Source organism: Galeopterus variegatus, unplaced genomic scaffold, assembly GCF_000696425.1.
Source record: "Galeopterus variegatus unplaced genomic scaffold, G_variegatus-3.0.2 Scaffold1767, whole genome shotgun sequence".
NCBI classification, from domain to species: domain Eukaryota; kingdom Metazoa; phylum Chordata; class Mammalia; order Dermoptera; family Cynocephalidae; genus Galeopterus; species Galeopterus variegatus.
In genome coordinates, this window is record NW_007727878.1 from 298,129 (window position 1) to 319,115 (window position 20,987).

General features: G+C 42.1%; 1 protein-coding gene across 1 annotated transcript in view; it reads right to left on the reverse strand.

The window, feature by feature from the left end:
* The window catches only part of ATP8A2 (ATPase, aminophospholipid transporter, class I, type 8A, member 2), a 244,691-nt gene that overhangs the window by 210,549 nt on the left and 13,155 nt on the right, over positions 1–20,987 (reverse strand). Inside the window, exons 2-3 of the mRNA XM_008578825.1 lie at positions 16,542–16,725; positions 12,512–12,622 (exon numbers count right to left, since the gene is read on the reverse strand). Coding sequence (XP_008577047.1) covers positions 12,512–12,622; positions 16,542–16,725 — 295 coding nt within the window. The remainder of the gene's footprint in view (positions 1–12,511; positions 12,623–16,541; positions 16,726–20,987) is intronic.

The window sequence follows — 20,987 nt, forward strand, 5'->3', positions numbered from 1 at the left end:
CTAGAAATGAAGAATTCTCTCAGTGAAATAAAAAACAGAATAGAAAGCTTGAGCAGCAGGCTAGAGAGCAAGCAGAAGAAAGAATCTCAGAACTTGAAGATGGTCTTTTTGAAGTAACCCGGGCAGGAAAGGAAAATGAAAAAAGAATTTTTTTTTTAAATGAAGAAAATTTAGGAGAGCTAGCAGACAACTTCAAGTGTACAAACATCTGAATCATAGGTATTCCAGAAGGCAAGGAAAAAGAAAAAGGCATTGAAACTTTATTCAAAGAAAAATAACAGAAAACTTCCCAGGTATACGGAGGGATGCAGACCTTCAGATTCTGGAAGCCCAAAGATCCCCAAACAGATTCAATCTAAAAAGATCCTCTCCAAGACATGTGATAGTCAAACTGGCAAAACTCAAAGACAAAAAGAGAATTCTAAAAGCAGCAAGAGAAAAACGTCAAGTCACCTATAAGGGAGCCCACATCAGACTAAGAGCAGACTTCTCAACTGGAACCTTACAGGCCAGAAGAAAATGTGATGATATATTCAAAAGACTAAAAGAAAAAAATTGCCAGCCAAGAATCCTATATCCAGCAGCATGGTTATCCTTCAGAAATGAGGGAGAAATAATGTATTTCCTTCACCAAAAATAAATAAACAAACAAATAAATAAATATATAATATGGGAGTTTGCTACCACATGACCAGCCCTGCAAGAAATACTCAAAGGAGCCCTGCATCTGAAATCTGAAAAACAATAATTGACATCATGGATTCACAAGAAAGGACAAACTCCACCATTAAAACCAAAATGCAAATGAAAAAGAGAAAGAAGCTAAATCATGTCACCTCAAAAATCCAATTAACATTAAAGATAAAAAATAAAAGGGGAAGAAAGGGACAAACGATGTTCAAAACATCTAAGCGAAAAGCAATATACTGACAGGACTAAAGCAATACTTATCAACAACAACCCTAAATGTAAATGGATTAAACTCTCCATTCAAAAGACACAGACTAAGTGATTGGATGAAAAAGCTATATGCTGTCTTCAAGAGATCCACCTCACCTATAAAGACAAACATAAACTAAAAGTGAAGGGATGGCAAAAGATATACCACACAAAGGGAAACCAAAAATGAGCAGGGGTTGCTATTCTTATATTGGATAAAATAGACTTCAAACCAAAAGCTATAAAGAGACAAAGAAGACCATTATATAATGATAAAGGGATCTATCCAGTTAGAGGACATAACAATTATAAATATGTATACACCCAACAGTGGAGCACCTAGATATGTAAAGCAAACACTCTTAGACCTAAAAAAAAAAAAAAGAGAGAGAGAGACATATCGAGATAGACCCTAACCATCTTGACAAAGGCAGCAAGAATATACACTGGGGAAAAGACAGCCTCTTCAATAAACAGCACTGGGAAAATTGGGCTTCCATATGCAGAAAAAAGAATTGGACCTGTACCTCTCACCATATACCAAAATCAACTCAAAATGAATTAAAGACTTAAATATAAGACCTAAAACCATAAAATTACTAATAAAAATATAGGGTAAACACTCCAGGTAATAGGACTGGGTAGAGACTTTATGAATAAGACCCCAAGCACAAGCAACATAAGAAAAACTAAACAAATGGGATTATATCAAACTAAAAATCTTCTGCACAGCAAAAGAAACAATCAACAGAGTGAAATGACAACCTATGGAATGGGAGAAAATATTTGCAAACTATACATCTGACAAGGGACTAATATCCAGAATATACAAAGAACTCACACAACTATACAGTAAAAAACCATATAATTCAATTTTAAAATGGGCAAAGGAGATGAAAAATAGACAGTTCTCAAAGAAAGACATACAAATGGCCAACAGGTACATGAAAAAATGCTCAGCATCACTAGTCATCAGAGAAATGCAAATGAAAACTAAATTGAAATATCATCTCACCTCAGTTAGTCTCACCATTATTAAAAAGACCAAAAATAACAAATGCTGGAAAGGATGTGGGAAAAGGGGAACTCTTCTACACTGTTGATGGGACTGTAAATGAGTACAGCCATTATGGAAAACAGTACAGAGGTTTCTCAAACAAGTATAGATAGAGCTACCATATGATCCAGCAATCCCACTACTGGGTATATACCAGAGGAATGGAAATCATCATGTGGAAGGGACACCTGCACTCCCATGTTCACTGAAGCTCTATTTAGAATAGGCAAGATATGGAACCATCCTAAATGTCCATCAACAGACAATTGGATAAAGAAAAAGTGGTATATATACACAATGGAATACTATGCAGCCATAAAAAAGAACGAAATTCTGCCATTTTCAGCAACATGGATGAGTCTGGAGAAAATTATGTTAAGTGAAATAAGCCAGACAAAGAAACAGAAATACCACATGTTCTCACTCATACCTGGCTGCTAGGAAGGGAGTGACGTACGGAGCAGGGGAGGGAAGGAGGGAAGAAGGAGAGAGGAAGGAAGGAAGGAATAAAAGAAAAGACCACAAGAATACGTTGAACTTTCAGAAGGAGAGAACAGACCTAAGGATACTAGAGGTGGGGGGAGGGAGGAGGGGTGTGGGAAGTGATAGGTTGGATAAAGGGCATAAAGAAATATCATGATTTGTAAAAATGAGTATGGTAATAATAAATGAAAAATTTAATTAAAAAAAATTTGAAGTGAACAGTTCACTTGATCTGCCAGGACACTGAATTGAGGAGGGAAGGCATTCTAAACTCCTAGGATGTCTGTTGGAAAACCCATATGGCAGCTCAAATGAGTCGTCAGAATGCAATGGAGATTATTTACCACTTAAAAGTACAGACATTTACTAAAGGAGAGATAAGCTTCCTGATGTGATATTTATAAACAGAAGCTATTTTAACTAAAGGTCAAAGGCAACAAAATCCTAAGACCAAGAAAAAGAAAGATGAATTGCATTATCATGAATAATTACATTTTACTTGCACATATAAGGGTGTTTTAAAGCTATGGGCCAGAATCTGTATCTTGTTCTTAAGTCAGGCTGGTCAGTTTAGAGAAAGGAGCAAAAGAGAAGGCGTCCTGCTCCTGATCCTCTCCTCTCCTGATCGTCTCAAACCAAGACGGTCCTTTTCCATCGCTGGAGAGATATGCTATGAATTCCCTCCTTGCCACTGTCTTCTCCTTCATCTGCTACAGAAGTTGCTCTTTCTGTTATCACATTGGCTTTTCTACAGCCTGTAACTGATCTTGATCATTCCTGATCTTGGGCTTTCTACCACCCTTAATCAATATCACTGAAATCCACTTGCTCAGAATGTTGCTATTTGGGTGCACAGAGATAAAAGTGGATAGACAGGCATGATCACTGAATCTGTGCTCAGACACTGTCACAGAATTAATTTTAAAAAGAAAGAAAATCTGATTTCAAGAGTTTTAGGCAACTATGTTTCTACTGGCAGAAGAAAGGACAGGAAGAAATACAGGAGGGAGGGAAGGGAAAATCAGTAGGGAAAAAACCTAACTGGCAAAGTCAACTTCATGAGAATGAAAATCTACTTGAGAGTTTCAGCCAAAATAAAAGTTAGATTAAGGTAGGAATGTATTTAAAGAATGCAATGAAAATTATCCTTTATTCTCTCAAAAGATGAGGTCAAACAAAATGTAGTATAAATATATCTTCTAGTACTTGGAGGGTATAGTTCTTTATATGAAAATTGTACTAGGAAAGATTAAAGTTAGACCAAAAAGGAATTTCCTAAAAGACAAATAACACACTATTTAAGTAATCTCTTATATTCTAAAAAAAAACAGAAAACAAAAAAACAAAACAAACCACTCAATAGATTCTTATATGTCTGCCTCCACTGAAATGTAGTCAATGGATTATCTGTTTATACCTAGTCCTGTAAAGGGCCAAAGTAGTAAAGAAATGTTCCCTGCCCTTAGGGAAGTCATAACTAATTCGGAAGATAAAAGTAACATTAACCCTTACAAGAGATCAGTACTAAACTATGTATGTGCTGTCTCTGAGCGCAGCAGGACTTTGAGGAAAGTGTAAGGCATGAGGTGAAGTAAGCTGGACCCCAGGCTGGGGTTTGACTTGATTTCTGCCGTGGTGACAGGTGTGAAGGGAGAGTGAGCATCCTGGTTACAAACGTTCCAGCACACGGCTGAACTCTCAAAGTTGACGTGAGCACTGAGCATTGGCTTTGTGTTTGGACTTGCACTTTTTTTATTCCAAGGAGATTTAAACATTTTATAGAGTTTCAAAGACTCAAATTTTAAACCATCAATGCCTAAATACTTTTTTAAAAATCCTGGATCTTTAGAATGATCCTTTGGGTAAGGCAGCTGCAAAAATATTATTTAAAAAAAGCAAATTTTGTCACATTTAAAGGCAGTCAGAACCTATTTTTATAAAGTTCAAAGTGACTGTGTATCTTGCAAGGGAATCCCTGCAGACTTAGCATTTCTCTGGCTATAGACCTACCCGCACCTTTTGCTAATAAACTCACAGCCCTATCAACTAGCGGCAACCATTTAAATGGCCTTTGAGAGAACATTCCAAGCACATGTCTAACTAGTTCTGCACCCGTCTTCTGACTGAAATACAAAACCCTGGCATTGCACTTCTTCCCTGTTATTTACCAAGGGCTCAAGTAACTTCTGACATTTATCATGGAGCTGGAATAAACAGTGTAGAAGGGGAAAGACAGGTGCTGGCCTCTTCCTGGCACACTGACCTTGCCCTCTCCTCCCGCCCTCTTCACCTGATCAGCTCTGACTCATCCTTCAGATCTTAACCTATTTCATTCTGGGCCCCTGAGGTCCCAAGCACCACCCCTGTAAAGCACCACCTCTAAGAGATCTCACTGCGAGCTGTGTTCCTCTAAGCCAGCACCCACCCACCACGCTGTATTATACTTTGGGGCTTCTTACCCCCGTTCTCTCCTTGAGTCCAGCAGGCACTCTGTCCTGTTCATCTTGCCACAACCCAAGAGTGCTTGACTTGGTCAATGAGGACACACAAGCAAGGAAAGCAGAATGCAGAATGATTCTATTTCTAGTTAGTTCCCATTTTCTAATTGTTCAATGGAAAGTCTCACTGAACAGTTTTCCCACCAAAATATTAAAATTGTAATTACTGCTCAACAATTATTAGCACAAAATAGGAACCACCAGGTAACCAGGAACTCCACAAGCAGATGTTCTTGGGATGGGGCTGGCATGGGCCCAGGCACGCAGACTGCCCTGTGCACACAACCATCGGAGCACTTATCTGGACTCACCTCTCCCCACCCCCGTGAGATGGGGAACTTTGTGGAACTTGTCCTGGTGCCCCCGGCTTAGCATTCTGCCTGCTGCAGAGTAGGTGGTCAACACCTGCTTAAAGCTTTTAATAGAAAACGGATGGTTTCACACTCGATGAAGCCTCAGCCTTTACAGAAAGGTCCTTATGTCAACTGTACTTTTCAATTTGCCTTTTACCTGCTAACTTGTTAATATTAAGCTCACAGGTGCCAATCTAGCCAAAAGAATCTAACCCAAAGAATCTGTGTCAGGAAACATAAAGCCACCTCTGCCAACGCAGATGTGGGGCCAGAAGAAGAAAGCCTAGCTATCAGGAATTTTGTCTTTTACCATATGAGATTTCTTCTGTGTCAAAAATGAAACACATTTTTTTGAGGTATATTTAAGTAATGCATTATATCTAAGAGGGGGGAAAAGTCACCGGATGAATTTCTGACCACGGTTTAAAATGTCTATTCTCTATCGATTCTAACATTTAAAGTGAACCTACCCCAAAGCCAGTGACGTCTGTCACCATTTACAATGCAGCCTGGGTTACTATCGGGAAACAGTTATCATTTGGAATAAGGCTGACCACGTCCATGGCATCTCTGTGCACTAACATATTTAGTGAAGGCTCCCCAACTAAGAAGCCGATCATACAGGAAACGAAAGACAGGGCAATTCAAATACAATTCTTTTCAAATAATAATGACCTCAAAAATGGAGGAAAAAATAAAACCTCTCAGAGATCCAACACAAGAAAATAATAAAGCTGTAAAATAGCTAAAGAGAATATGTATAAGTTTTCAGAAAAATAAAAAATTCAAAGTACTAATCTACTGAGACTTTTTTGGATGAGAATGGCAATTGATACATGAACCACAATTCATTGTGCTTTTTCAATCTGAAGACACAGACAACAAAATGGTGCTAAGTCTTTTCTCATATCCTGTAGTATTACAGAGTAGAGATTAGATTTGTTTGTTTGTTTGCTTGTTTTAGGCTTGTCAGATATTGACAGTCTTAACTAGCTATCAGTTAAATTCTGCTTCATATAGTATGTAATTCCCATTTTTTCACATCAGAATCTATATGTTATAGTTGTTGTCTCTATTAGGAATCACCAACTAATCACCATTATGATTTCAAAGCCTCATCTCTATTTCTAAGGTAATTTGGTATATCTTCTTTATGTTATACCAAAGTTTACATGAAATCCATATCACAATTTTTAAAAATATAGGTTAAATTTGAGTAACATTCCTAATATTTTTCTGTTTGAATTTTACTATCACTAAAAATTTTATCTACTCCATATAACCTTTTCCCAAAGGTTCAGAAAGTCCATGGACAAAGGCACACCTAGTAAATGCTTAAAATGCTGATGCTGCTGTGTTTTGATACATACTCCGTTCAGGAAATTCTGAACAACTCACTCCTAGCTTGTTAAATAGAGCAGGAACTTTAAAGAATTTACTCGACCCTTCTCTTTAGAAGATACCACAGAGAGGTCACATCAGGACTTCAAAAATTTATAGGAATCCTTCCCTAACCTTCTCACCCCTAATCTTTGCATTTAAGGCAAATTCCTCCTGTTGTCAAAATCAGAGTTTGTAAAAATCTGTCTTTGCTTTGTGCTTACAATTATAAGCAGAGATAGTTACATAATGGTCATGATTTACACCCCAGGCTACAAAATTACATTTATGTTCTCTGCTTAACCATCTGCCCCACATATTGACAGACGCATGTTCTGAAATCACTTTTACCATGTAACTTCCCTATTCCAAAATGAAAGGGAATTTTCATGTTCTGAAATCACTTTTACCATGTAACTTCCCTATTCCAGCTTCTAATGGCAACAAAGCTCCTGTAAAGCTATTCAGAACACTTTCCTTAGGCACGCACATACCCCATCTAGCCCCATCTCCTTGCCTTTGCTAATTTTATTCCCATTCCTGCCCCCCAACACAGATGCACAGGGAATGCACCCCCTCCAGCTGACTGAGGGAATCCCATCTGCCCGTCGAGGCTCTGAAGCTCTCAGTGTTCCAGCTCACAACAGGATTTCACCTTTTGAGAAATATGGTCCATCTGGCCATGACCACAAAACTTAATATTTAATTAGATACAAAACAAAACTACACTTAAATTTGTTTTTCAAACCTTCAGCAAGCTCCCCAAAACATACAATCTGTTTTTCCACAGCTTTGTCTCCCTCAAGGTGACTAAAGCACAGAGTGCTTGTGACATTCTTTTCATTGCTTCTTCGTTCTTTCATATTTTATTGTGGTAAAATATACATAACATAAAGTCTACCATCACAATCATTTCTAAGCACACAGTTCCAGTGATTCACTTAGACTACAGTTCCAGCACCTCCACGTCATTGTGTGACAGCCACCACCATCGTAGAATTGTACACTTAAGAGGGGTGCATCTTGCCATGTGTGTTAATTACACTTCAATCACACTGATTAAAAACAAAGTAAGAGGGGCCGACCCCATGGCTCACTTGGGACAGTGCGGCGCTGGGAACAAAGCGGCGCTGGGAGCGCCGAGGCCGCGGGTTCGGATCCTATATAGGACTGGCCGGTGCGCTCACTGGCTGAGCGCAGTGTGGGTGACACCAAGCCAAGGGTTACGATCCCCTTACCGGTCACGAAAAAAAAAGTAAGAGGATGCAGTGGTAGATGAGGCTGGTGACAACTGGGACCCAACCACAGAGGGGCAGGTGACAGAGAGAGATGGGGATTTTAGCAGAAGACAGGGGAGCCTCTGAAGGGCTTCAGGAGAGCAGCAGCTTTCATTCACTCACTCCTTGCTAGCATTCTTGAGCACCTCTCTTCCAGACACCGTGCCAGCCACTGGAATTAATCAGATGTATGTTTCAGAAACCTTATCCTGGCTGCATATAGACATGGTTGAGTAGGTGAAACTAGTGGTTTTTGCAATTGGCCAGGGATGGAGGAAAAGTTGTATATGTCTTTAGTTTTACCTAAAACAGGGCCACCACAAAACCATGGAATCCATCATTTTCTTCCTATTATTTATTTATTTATATTTATTTTATTTCTTAAATTTATTTTTCAATATTATTTATACTTATTTTTGCGGGGCACAGCGTTGTTTACTTAAACCAATGGTGATTTTGGCCTGAAGACATTCCATGTGGCACACTCAACAAGCATTAAGTAAGATCTGTTAGCAATAGAAAACCTGTTGTACAGATAAAAATATAGAAATCGAGCATGTGTTATGCTCAGGGCACTGTGATCAAAATGGTATAATTAGATCAATATAATTTTGGTGGAATATTTATAGCTGTGTAGAGGGAATGCTGTTATTCCACAAGGCTTTTTGTGGGTGAAACTGGAGTTGACTTGAATGTTTATCAATGCAGGAAATGGTTAGATTGTAGGAAGTCACAATGTGAAATGCCACGCAATGGACCTATACATAGGAATGGGGAACGGTCTCCAAAATACACAGTTAAGTGAAATATAAATTGTAGAACATACTGCAAGCACAATGACATTTATCTAAAAACATCCCAAAACACCGACTTGTTTATATACCTAAATATTTCTGTAACTGCAGAGGACAAGGTCAGGACAGATGCTAATGTAAGGGGGTGTGTGTGAGACTAGAGGGAATTTTCACTTGTGTTCCACACAGCAATGAGAACACGTCCATGTGTTCCTTGTAAAGAAAAATCCACTTCTACATGTTAGTATACCAAGTGAGCAGACTGCAGTACATCACAGGCCTACAGCTCTTCCCTATGTCTTTATTGGTCATTCAAATCATAAAATGATCCTCATAGTAACAGCCAAGGTCACGAAGTGTGTGTGTGTGTGTGTGTGTGTGTGTGTGTGTGTGTGTGTAATTTGCCAAATTGCTTTTAGACTCTATTTTAAATGACTGGTAGTTACATATATCAGAGGACATTTGAGATAAGAACATACTGGCTATTGCAAAGAATTTCTCCTTGACTTACAAGAAAACTATTAAAGAGAAATAATGTAGTTAATTTATTCTCACTTAAGTAATTATAAAGTTACCTTTAGAACAAAAAAGTATTCTTTGCACATGAGCAAATCAACAGACTTTGATCCTGCAGTTCAAAACAAACTAGAATAGCATGCAAGTAGTACTTTCCTATATTTAAAATTATATTTGAAGTGTGTGTTGATGCCAAGCAAGTAATTTGGCAAGAGTGGACACTGTCTGAATCCATGCTCCAGCCATCTGGGCTCAGTCAAGGATTTTGTTTTCCTGGTTTTCAAATTAATAGCTCCCAGAAATACTAAATAGAAAACTGGGCACAAAGTAGTGAAGACTTTTTACTTCTTTTTAAACTTTACACAGAATGTTTGAAAAGGCTGTTTACAGAAGACCATTTAACAACTGGTGCTCAGCTCAACTGGAAAATTAACATGAAGCACTTGCTCGGCACTCTCAGGGCCTCGTTCCAAACGGAATTTTTCAGACAGACTAAAATTGCACTCTTCTCAGCCTCAGCCCACTTGAAGTTTAAAAAAAGGGGGAGGGGGCAAGATAGTAGGTGTAAATGACTAAGAAGGGCCCCTGAGGGATGCTCTGGAAAGCGAAAGGACTGGGGGCTCCATGCAGAATGTCCCGATAAGAAGTCTAGACTATCTGTAATTTGCTGATTATGAGGAAAACCAGATTATTACGGAACCTTGTGAAGCCAACAACTACAGGCGCAAAAATTCCTGGAGACATGGGATGGCACATAGGAACAGGGATTCCACGCTCTTTTACACTATTATCTATGACCTAAGTGACATTTAGGAGTGACTCCTATCATAGATGAAAAAAAATGTGGCAGGAGGAGGGGTCAAATGTTTTTAAATGCCAAAAGGGAATTGTAAAAATAAGAGCAGGAAGAAGAAAGAAACTATGAAATCCATTACACCAACATGTATAAGTTCTTACCTGCAGTGGACAGGGTTGCCTATTACAGTACAAGACAAGCAGAAAACATCATGGGTACTTTTTAAATTTATTGATTTTAACCTCGCTATTCTGAATAAAATGCCAACTACAGCTCCAAATCTCTCAAGAGCCTGCTGCATATTTTCTTCCTAGGGAAATAATACTTACTCATCTACTATAGGGAGACAGGACATCTCACACAAAGGATTCAACTTAGGAAGACAGGTCAGCTTTCAGGACTTTAACCAGATCTCTTTGGATTGCTTGGAACATTCCTTAGTCAGGGCTGCTCTCCAGCCCACAGAGGCTTTTGTGTGATCCAGAAGAGGCTTCCTCTCTGCAGGTGCAGCAGCATCCTAGGTACAGTCCTAGGTGAGTAGGCTGCTTTTTGTGCAAAGTAGAAGAATGCCTGCTGTTTCCAGGTGAGCTCCAGGCAGCTCGAGGGGTGGAGAAGCACAGGCTACGTCTCTGCCCCATGACCGCTTTCGCTGGGTACCTTGAGCAGTGAACAACTTGCACAACTGGGCAAAATCACTCTTTAGTAGTTTAGTCCCCAAATAAGCAACATGAACTTACAAACTTGACCTGAATGATTCAATAGGAAAGATTAGACAACTTGGTAAAGAAATGGTTAGTCATAGTTACAGCAAGCCACTTGTTAAATGACCTGAACTGAGTATTTTAAGAGACTACATCAGAAAAAGTTGATTTCTGCTTTGGTTATTATTTTTGCCTAGAGTTGACAAATCAGACATAAAATTACCCCCAATAGAATGAGATATTAAAACACCATAAACAATTAACATCACTTTTCTATGCCTCCACAGAGTGACTGCCTGCTTCCTCTTTTATAAACACATTTGGAAGTCCATTCGTCATGATGGCCTCAAAAGCCACACCTTTATAGCAGAGCTGTTCTTAAAAAGGAAGAACGAGGTAGCAGGTATTCTCACTGATATCAGACCTAACAGGCCTTTTCCACTTTTTCCTGGGCCTGCCTCTCCAGCAAGCACACGTGTTTTACTTGTAACCGAATCAGCATCTTGGAAAACTGTTTGACAACAGGATAGGAGCTCGTTGTGATGACTTAATTTACCTTGTTGGTGTACTCCCCGCCGCCCACCCCCATTCCCATATAGTGTCCAAATATCCCAGAAACTGCAACATGATTCACAGTAGCTAAGGTACGGAATCACCCTAAATGTCCATCAACAGAAGAATGGATAAAGTATATTTACACGACAGAATATTAATTAAATTCTGTCATTTGTGGAAACATGAATAAACCTGGAGGACATCATTTCACGTGAAATGAGCCTGGCATAGAAAGACAAATACCATATGATCTCATTCATACTGGAATCTAAAAAAGTTAATCTCATAGAAGTAGAGAGTAGACTAGTGGTTACCAGAAGCTGGGGAGGGTCGTGGGTGGACAGGGAGAGGTGGGTCAGAGTTACAGTTAGAAAGAGTGAGTTCTGGTGTTCTATTGCACGGTAGGGTGACTACAGTTAACAATATCGTATTGTATGTTTCAAAATAGCTAGAAGAGAAGATTTTGAATGTTTTTGCCACAAAGAAATGATAAATGTATGAGGTGATGGATATGCTAAATACCCTGATTTGATTTTTATGCAATGTATACATGCATCAAAACATCACACTGTACCCCATAAATATGTACAATTGTTATGTGTCAGTTAAAAACAACAACAAAAATAAAATGGGTTATACTAAAAAACAAAGAAACCCAAACATCCCAGAAGAAGTGAATGAATGCTCCGGAAAGTTGCAGAGTCCATGAGAAGTACAGCAAGACCTCAGGCCCTTCTCCTTCTAGGAAAGAAAAAGCTGACTGGGTTGCTCAGAAATGTCTCAGTGCCCACCAAGAAAGGTGTGAGCTTCTGCTGCTCCGGCTCTGATCATGCCTGAAGACGAGGGGGCGACCCAAAGACACAAGGGAAGAGGCGGGGCCATGAGGAACACTGGAGCTGGGGCAAGAGCTGGGGAGAACAGGGAGGGGATGGGGCAGGGAAGAAAGGCTGCAGGCTCCTGGATCCGGTTATTCAACCTGAGGGTCTAGACCTGGATGGCAGGCCCAGCTTTAAAGGAGGTTCCACGTGGCCCAGGTTTACATGTTACAGCAGCATCTTTAATTTCATGCTAGTGAAACCCTTTCATAAAATGACTTTAAATACCTAGAGATGCTCTCTGAGAAAGGCTCTCCTCCACGAGAAGTAAAGCCACCCTTTCTTACCTCAATAATGTACAGGACCACGTTCTTGTAGAAGCAGTACAGTATGCACTTGGTCACTCGGTTGTAGCTCCAGGCCCCGTGAACCAACAGAAGCTTTTCTAAGTAGGAAAACTGGGAAGGAAAATGACAAGGTTCAGAAGAGCCTATCACTGAGGAATAAAAGTCACAAAATGTCCTTATGAACAGAAGACAGATAGGCAGGCAGAGGAAACCAGATTTTGCAGGTGACCTGAGGCATTAGGTGAGGCTGTCAGCCCACCCCCCCCCCAGAACAACTAATTTCTTCTCTTAAATCCACATCTTTAGGACTTCCCCCAAACTTGCTGCTGGACTTTTAATTGTTATTCTCATGAAATTCTACTTAAGCTAATGCTTTTTTAGGATGTGCATTATGAAAAGAAGGTGACCTCCTGAACTAGAAGAAAAGAATAGTACAGTGGGAATCAGACACTTCTGCATAATCACAGAATTTTGCTGGCAAAAGGACTTAGGGACAGGGACACTCGTGCAATAGCGTCTTGTTTAAAAAAAGGTGCCCACATGTTTCCCCAGTCAGCCTGTAGGCTAAAAACTGTATATAAACACAGAGACACACACACGGACATACAGACACATACACAGACACACAAAGACACACAGAAGCATTATAAAAATACACACAGGCACAGAAAGACACATGTAGACACACAAAGACACACACACACACACACACACACACACACACACACACACTGCCTCCACTCTAGTCCCATTTTGTTCTTTTTTGCCTCCAACTACGCAGTCAGGAAGCTAGCTGACACCAAGCCAAGAGTGCTGTGCGGGCTCTTGCCACCCGAGAGAGGAGCCAGGGGGGTCTTTGTGCACCACTTGAATCACAACTCCTCGGCCTCGCCATGCCCACTCTGCCTTCTGTGTCCTATTTCATCAAGGTCCCCAAAAGTGAGAACCTTGCGCTGGAGGGAGGGAAATGAGTTTTTTGGTTTTGTTGACTGTGCCATGCTCTGGCATGAATGCGCTGTTGGGGCCCTTCTGTTTACATGCATGGTTTCTATACACTGGATTCACCTCACACCAAGTTGGGTTCCCCCTTGGCTGCCTTGAGGAGAACCTTAATCCCCCTGGCTCTAACCTGTACTGGCAGAGGCCCCAGCTCCTGCCCCGGGCAGCACTCAAGCTTAAACCCTACTATGCTACCAGGAGAAACAATAAGGCTGCATCTAGAACACCCCAGAACATCAGATATTCTTTTGCTATTGTAAACTTCCTATTAATTTCAGATAACTTCTGAAATTAAACTATCTATATTTTTAAAAAGACCCTGACTGTAAATACAAATTTTTTAAAAAACCATTTCTTTTCATGAGTAATCTACATAATAATCCCCATCAGCAGTAACAAAGGGGATGACATCCTATATGAAGTCACATTTCAATGAGTTCTTCCAGAAAGAACAGGGCACGGCACGGCCGCTCATCCGTGCACTCCAAAACCTAAATGACAACTTCACAATGGCAGAGGTAGGTGCACATGGAAAAATAAAACTCCCCATAAAGGCTCATTAAGGATTTCAAAGGGGAATGGGGAATCATAAAATAACTGGATAAACATATAAAAAGGAAGCCTGTATCTGACCTGGCCCCTGATGTGAGACTTCAGTGGGCACAGAGAACATCTGCTTGAGTCATCCCGGACCCTCGGCTCGAGTGCTACAATGATTTGTTTTCAGAAAAAAGAATATATGCATCCTAAATCAAAACGCTGTCTTCATGAGGTCATGCTAAAAACATTAAGCAGGTAGGGGGCAGGAATGATTCTCCCGAGGGGAAACAGCAGCTGAGGGCTCCAGGTGCAGCACGACATGCACAGCAGCAGCCGCACAGGGACATGTCAGTCCCGGCTGCGCCCCGTGCGTAAGAGGACAGGGCAGGGGCAAAGAAATGGACCTGGAGCTTTGCCTACTTCATAAGATTCCTTAGGATAAGACTTTGAGCTAAACACCTTTTTTCTTCTGTATCTAACCCTACAGCGTTCTTTCTCAAAAACCCAATCAAAAACATATTCATCCACATTAAAATGAACAGATAATGCACAGGGTGCCACCTTCAACCACAGACATATCAACAGACGCAAACCAAATTGTGAGATTCAGGTAGAGACTGCTTGTTGTTGGGCGGACAGGAGGAAAGGCTGGCACAAACGTGGCCCTGAAATCACAGCGTCCCGCCCGTCACGGACAGGACGATGGACAGGAGAAATGAGGGCCCACAGACACCTGTGGATTCATCGGTTCCTTTGGCAGAGGTGACTATTACGCTGGAGGGGCAAGAAAACCTCCAAATGGAACTATAAAGCCCTGCTCCCTGCTCCACCCTTCTCTTGACACTTTTCATTTGAAGAGAGCCATTGTTCCGGATTCCACATCTTATTAGTATGCAGTTTCAATAAAGCAGGTCATGGAATCTCCTTTCCCTAGACATTTTAAAGAAAAAGACAGACAAATATTTGCCTGGAACTCCTAGGAAACCTCTTAAGATCCCTCCCAGCCATATGATGTTATAACTCAAGTATTTAATAATGCTGGGGTGTATAACATCTACAGTTGCTGACAGACTACAGGAAGCGTGAGTCCCACAGGCCTAGGAGCAGTTGACTCAGGAAAATAAACCAGCAGGTGTGCTGGGCCAGCCCTCAAGTGCACACACAGGTCTGCCCTTCTCTGCTCCCAGACACTTGCTCGGACCTGAGGCAGGTCACCAGATGCGAAAGAACCTCAGTTTTCCTAACTGTAAAATCAGAATCCCTTCTCCTACCTACTTCAGGAATTATCCTGCGGACTTACTTGGCACCCACCTGGGAACAAGACTGGTTTCAGGCACTTGTTAGAGCCACAAGGACTCTGTAATTCCTCCCTGTGTTTGCAGAACTGCAACCTGAGAGGGAACCTGAGAGGTGACCTAAGGCAGAGTCCTCCTTGGGGGAGGTGGCACCCCAGAGTTGCACAGACCAGCCCACAGCCTGGGGCTGTGGGAAGCTTGGTCACATTTTAAACACAGCCCCTGATTCCAGCTTGAAAGAGAACAAAGCCATTATTTCTGTGTTCATGTGATTACTATTAACACACTCTTCGAAAGCCTAAAAAACACCGGTAGAAACACAAGGGAGCTCTCACTAACCAGCGAGCAAGCAGGCATCTAATCACAAGGTATCACGATCTGGAGACAGGAGGAACCGATCCATGTTCCCCGGGGTGTCTAGGGTTTCTGGATGACCCAGCAGACAACTGATTCGCTATGCACCCTAGGGGTGAGGAGGCAGGCTGTCTTCCTTCACCTTGGGCTGTCACTAAGGAGGAGACATTTCTTTCATCCTCAGGCTGCCTGTGCAGGAACCACAAAGCATACCAGGAGCCTGGGTATGCAGCGCTCCATTCAGGGAGGAGTGGACTGAACTTGGCCTAACTGCCAGAGGCTGTTTGCTACTGATCATGGGGTCATTGTTGCCTGAAGCAGCTCCTGCTGTCAGCAATTCATCTCACAGCAGGGGTCGTCATGTCATAACTACAGAGAGGGCAGCAGCTGCAAATGACTGCTTTTCCCTGACCTTAAATGCATGACCAGAGAGTGTCCCAGCATCTTCTGAAAGAGGGGAGGTGCTAGGACAGGATTGTAGAGAATGGGTATTATAAGCACAGATGTCCTTCAGCAGGGGACACATAAGGAAATGCTTACACAGCAGGTGCAGGAGGTGAGGGTAAGAGATTGTTAATAGCAGGACCAGGGACCTATCTGTCAGGAGGGGCACCTTGTCTGATGACGGAGCAGCTCAACCAGCCCCACAGCTGGCCCAGAGAAACCCAACTGGCAGGGAAGGGCCTCTGAACTGCACAAGATCAAATCTACTGTGAAATCCAAACGGCCAGCAGCTTCTTCCTGATGGTGACCTCAAAAGGGGCAGCAGAGTTCTCAGGCTGGACTGACAGTCAAGCTCCAGGCTCTCACGCCCAGCTGCCATCTCTATCAATAGGACTGACCTGTGCAATGGCATAATCTGAGTTATTGGTGGCCTGCATGCCCTCGTTCCCGCTGATGCCCACACCCACATGGGCTGTCTGGATCATGCCGACATCATTGGCGCCATCCCCGATGGCGAGGGTGATGGCCTTCACTCGCTTCTTCACCACGTCCACCACCTCAGACTTCTGCAGAGGAGACACCCTGTGAGAGGAGGGAGAGACAGATGAGGGCTGCACGTGTCTGCCCAGAAAAAACAGCTGTGATCCGTATTCAGCTGCATTAAAAGGGCAGTTACTGGACAATCTCCAAATTCATTACAATACGTTTTATGCTCACGTGCAAAGATGATTTCAAAAAACAGTAGCGGGCCGGTCCGGTGGCACACTGGAGAGTGCGCCGCTTGGGAGCGTGGCGGCGCTCCCGCTGAGGGTTCGGATCCCATGTGGAGACCGGTTCCCGCTCACTGGCTGAGCGCGGTGCGGGTGCAGCACCGAGGGTTGTGATCCCGTTGCCAGTCCCCGGTATGGGCGCGACACCGAGGGTTGCGATCCCATTACCGGTCAGTAAAAAAAGGAAAAGGAAAAAGAAAAAAAAAAAAAAACAGTAGCTTGTGGCTTTCAAGTATTTGCCAACTTTGCAGATGAAATACACAACTCAAGACTAACTTAAAACACAGCCTATCTGTAATCACCCTGCTCCGCAGGCCCCGTATGCACACTCTTCAGCAGCACCTCTGCCCTGCTGAATGACAACAGCAGGTGAGCTAGTTACAGGGTCTTCGGAAATGTCTTCCTGATAAATCAGGAAACTAACACAGACCCTGTTTTTGCTTTGCAGTACACATCACGTACAACCTAGGGCTGACAAGGGAATTTTCTGTAAAATCTGCTTTTACAGAAGGGAAAGATAATTGGCAAGGTATGAGAAAGGACAGAGAGAGGGCCAGAGTAAGAGGGAAGAATGACAACTTCCCCATCCCCACCCCAGAGATGAAGCAGTGTTTGAAGGGTGGCCAAGGCAGCGGATCTGGGAGCGGGAGGCGCAGGAGAGGGGGTCTGGCGTAGCAGATCTGTGCGGAAGCGCAGCCCACAAGCCGAAGAGGGCTTGCTTCCGTGAGTAACTGACGAGCGCAGACCCTCAAGTCACCTGGGGAGATGACCCAATATAAACCTATGGGGTCTAAATCACAGCAATATTAATTATAGTGAAGTGCTTATCCAGACTATAAGACCAGACAATACACACATGAAACAACACTAGTATCTCAGGACTGATTTATTTGAAATTTTGAATTGATAGGCTGATATTAATTCGGGAAATTTACAGGTTAACTCTTGAATCACTTATCCCCCCCCCACACACAGCATAAACACAAACTAAAAGACTTTCCTGAGTTTCCCAGAGGCACACTGGCCGCACTTACACATGGACTGTGCTTGGAAATCAAACAGATGCTCAAAGACCTTCCCAGTAAGAACTATGATCTCTCGTAGGGCCTCCACCCACAATGACACCTGTTCCCAACAGAAAACTTACATGTTACTTTACATTTCATTTTACCAATTCTGCATAGAGAAATGTATCTGGTGCGACAGCAGGCTGAGCGTAGAGCACAGCCTCTGAACACAGAGCACAGCCTTTGCTCAGTGACAAAGATACACAAACTAGAAAGTTAGAAAAAAGAACCTCAGGGTTAAAAGGGCTTTCAGAGCCACACTGTGCAATCCAATATTCCTTTTACCATTCCCACAATGGTTTACAACGGTGGGAATTCAACACCTCCTGGAGAAGATGCAACCACTGAAAATTATTATTACTTTTTTATTGTTATTGAGTATACCTAAAAGTACTAATTCTGTCCTTTGAGCTAGACCAGAACAAGTATAATTCCTCTTTCAAATATTTGGAAGGCTGAAATATAGACGCATATCACATCCTTCCTCCTAAAGCTCAGTCTCTGCTGGCTGAACATTCTCAGGTCCTTCAATGGTTATTTAATAGGCATGCTTTGGGAACTCAAAAATAGCCTCCAAAGCATGACCTTCTAGGCAGCTGAGGCAGAACAGAATCACCCACACCCTGGTGGCCGATGCTATACCTATTTAAATGTAGCCTAAAATGAAGGTGCTGGAACTTCACTATCGATTATGACTGGGCCTCTACTCAGCGTAACATAAGCAATTTCAACATACAGGGACACTGAGGCGTCCCTATCCCCTCCGTGTTTGTGCAACTGCTCCCTGGAGCCAGGGCTGATCTTTCTGGCAGAGACAGCCCACAATTCTAATTTGCTACACAAGGGTGATTTCCCATTTCATTTTTGAACTCAATGGAATCAGAGATCAAATATAGAACAGAGAAGAAAACCTGGGAGTCAGAGTTAAATAACTGAGCACGACCTTTTCCTGCACCCCGTACTAATCATCGAGGCAGGGAAAGGAATTCTATGACTACCTGCATTTCATAGTGGTGGGGAAAATGAGAAGGACCCACCTCATGAGATGGTTGCAACGTATTAGTGTGGAACCACCATGTTAACCAGCAAGTGTGAAACACATGTTATCCCTTACTCCACCTAGCACAGGGTTATCTGCAAAACCTGAATTTTGGGGGTGAGGGGGAGAGGAACATTTCTGAGAATGCATGCCATCTGACTTATGGTTCCTAAACTGTGTGTGCAGGCGCCCTGAGATGCTGCAGCAGGAAATTTTTAATTTTCAAGGGAAATACAGCAACATCTCTCAGGTGAGTGCAAAACACCAGCTGGAAGTAGCTCACAGTCCAACATTAGATCAGGCCACATTCCTTTTCCTTATGCATCTTTGTGCAGCTGAGTTAAATACCTTGTGAAAATCTAGGAGGAACAGAAACTGCAGACGGCAGCATCCACTCTCACTCTCAGGTCTGAGAAGCTGGGCAGGGCTCACCAGGCACTCCACAACATGCCACTGGGAAACGGTTGTGGTTATTTAAGGATGGAAGAAGTAAGGATTCTTTCTTTCAGTGTATGCGCATTATTGTTTCAAATGCCTGCTAAGTTTTTAGGTCATAAATACTCCTTAAATTACTTGACCTTACCTACTTAATATTAGAAACTGTTCAGTTTTTCTTTGTGCCTTGGCACTTTGCAAAGGAATTACTGAGACACAAAGGATAGTGTGAATCCCAAGAGTCTGGTCACCTCTGCACTTACTACTTCTCTCCATGACTCCTTTCATCACTCTCTAAGAATAATTATTCTCCCACTGAGAGGGAACTTCACCTAATGAGGCCATCACTTAATCTTCAACTCTTGTTCTGCATCCAGGAAGATATCACAAGAGATCGTGGAACAGAGACTTAAACAGCACCAGGCAGGACTGAGGTTGCAACCCCTTCAGATGTGTCCCCCAAAGAAGTAACTGAGCGAGCTGGCCTCTTTATCAGCAAACCTAAGGTGGTCGGGAGACAAAGAAGACCCATGGGGCAGAAAGCTTGGCCACTTCACACTGTGGGGCATGGAATAGGGAAGGAGCTAAACAGACCCAAGGTTTTCTTTGAGGTAAAGTTGTTGGTTTTCTATCAGAGCGTTTAGCAATAAGCCGACCCATGGGTGATGAGGAGCAAGTCAAACAGACTCAGTAGGTTTCCTACTTGGGGATTTGGATCTCAAGTCAGTCGGTCAAGTCATGATTCCAACGGCTTCAAGTACAATCTATGAACATCCACAGCTGCCTTTTCCTAAAGAGCAAAAAGAAGGGAAAACCTGACCGGGGTATACAAAGCAAGTTGTATCCCAGTCGTTTAGGAGCATGAAATTCTCATCAAGGATTTATTATGCCCTCAGCTGTAATGCCTTGAGAAAACACAATTCTAGCACACACTAGGGGTTCAAAACAGATGTCGAACAGCTAATTTCCACAGAACTGAATGGGCACCATTACGCTTCAGCCACATGCAGTGTTTTAGTATGCCAAGTCACCTCGAAGCACAAACCAGCTCCTTCTTAATCTTAATTTGTGACCTGGAGTCACATGCCACACTTAATAAGTATTCCCAGCATACAATACATTCAACCCATAAAATACGAACTCCAGGCTACATCTAAGCCACACTAGGAGCTTGGGGCACTTTTATAACCTATTTTGGTGTATTATGAATGAAAATATAAACTCAAAGAATTCAATCAACTGGAGAAATATTTTAGCAACTTTTTTTTTGGCCAATGAGATAGATTATAAAATAAGAAATAAGTTTTCCTTTTGAGACTTTATTTAAAAATTCAGTATCCTGGAGTATCTCATTGTATGGGATATGTGTTTATGAAATTTTAAAACTAGCTTTCTAAAGATATGTCAAATATAACACTTAAAAAAAAACTTGGGTAACTGCTTTAACAGAATTAATGATCATGAAGTAATTCATCTGATCTACAAAATACCTGGACTCAGAGTGAGTTTCTAAATTCTGATCTTGCAATTTTA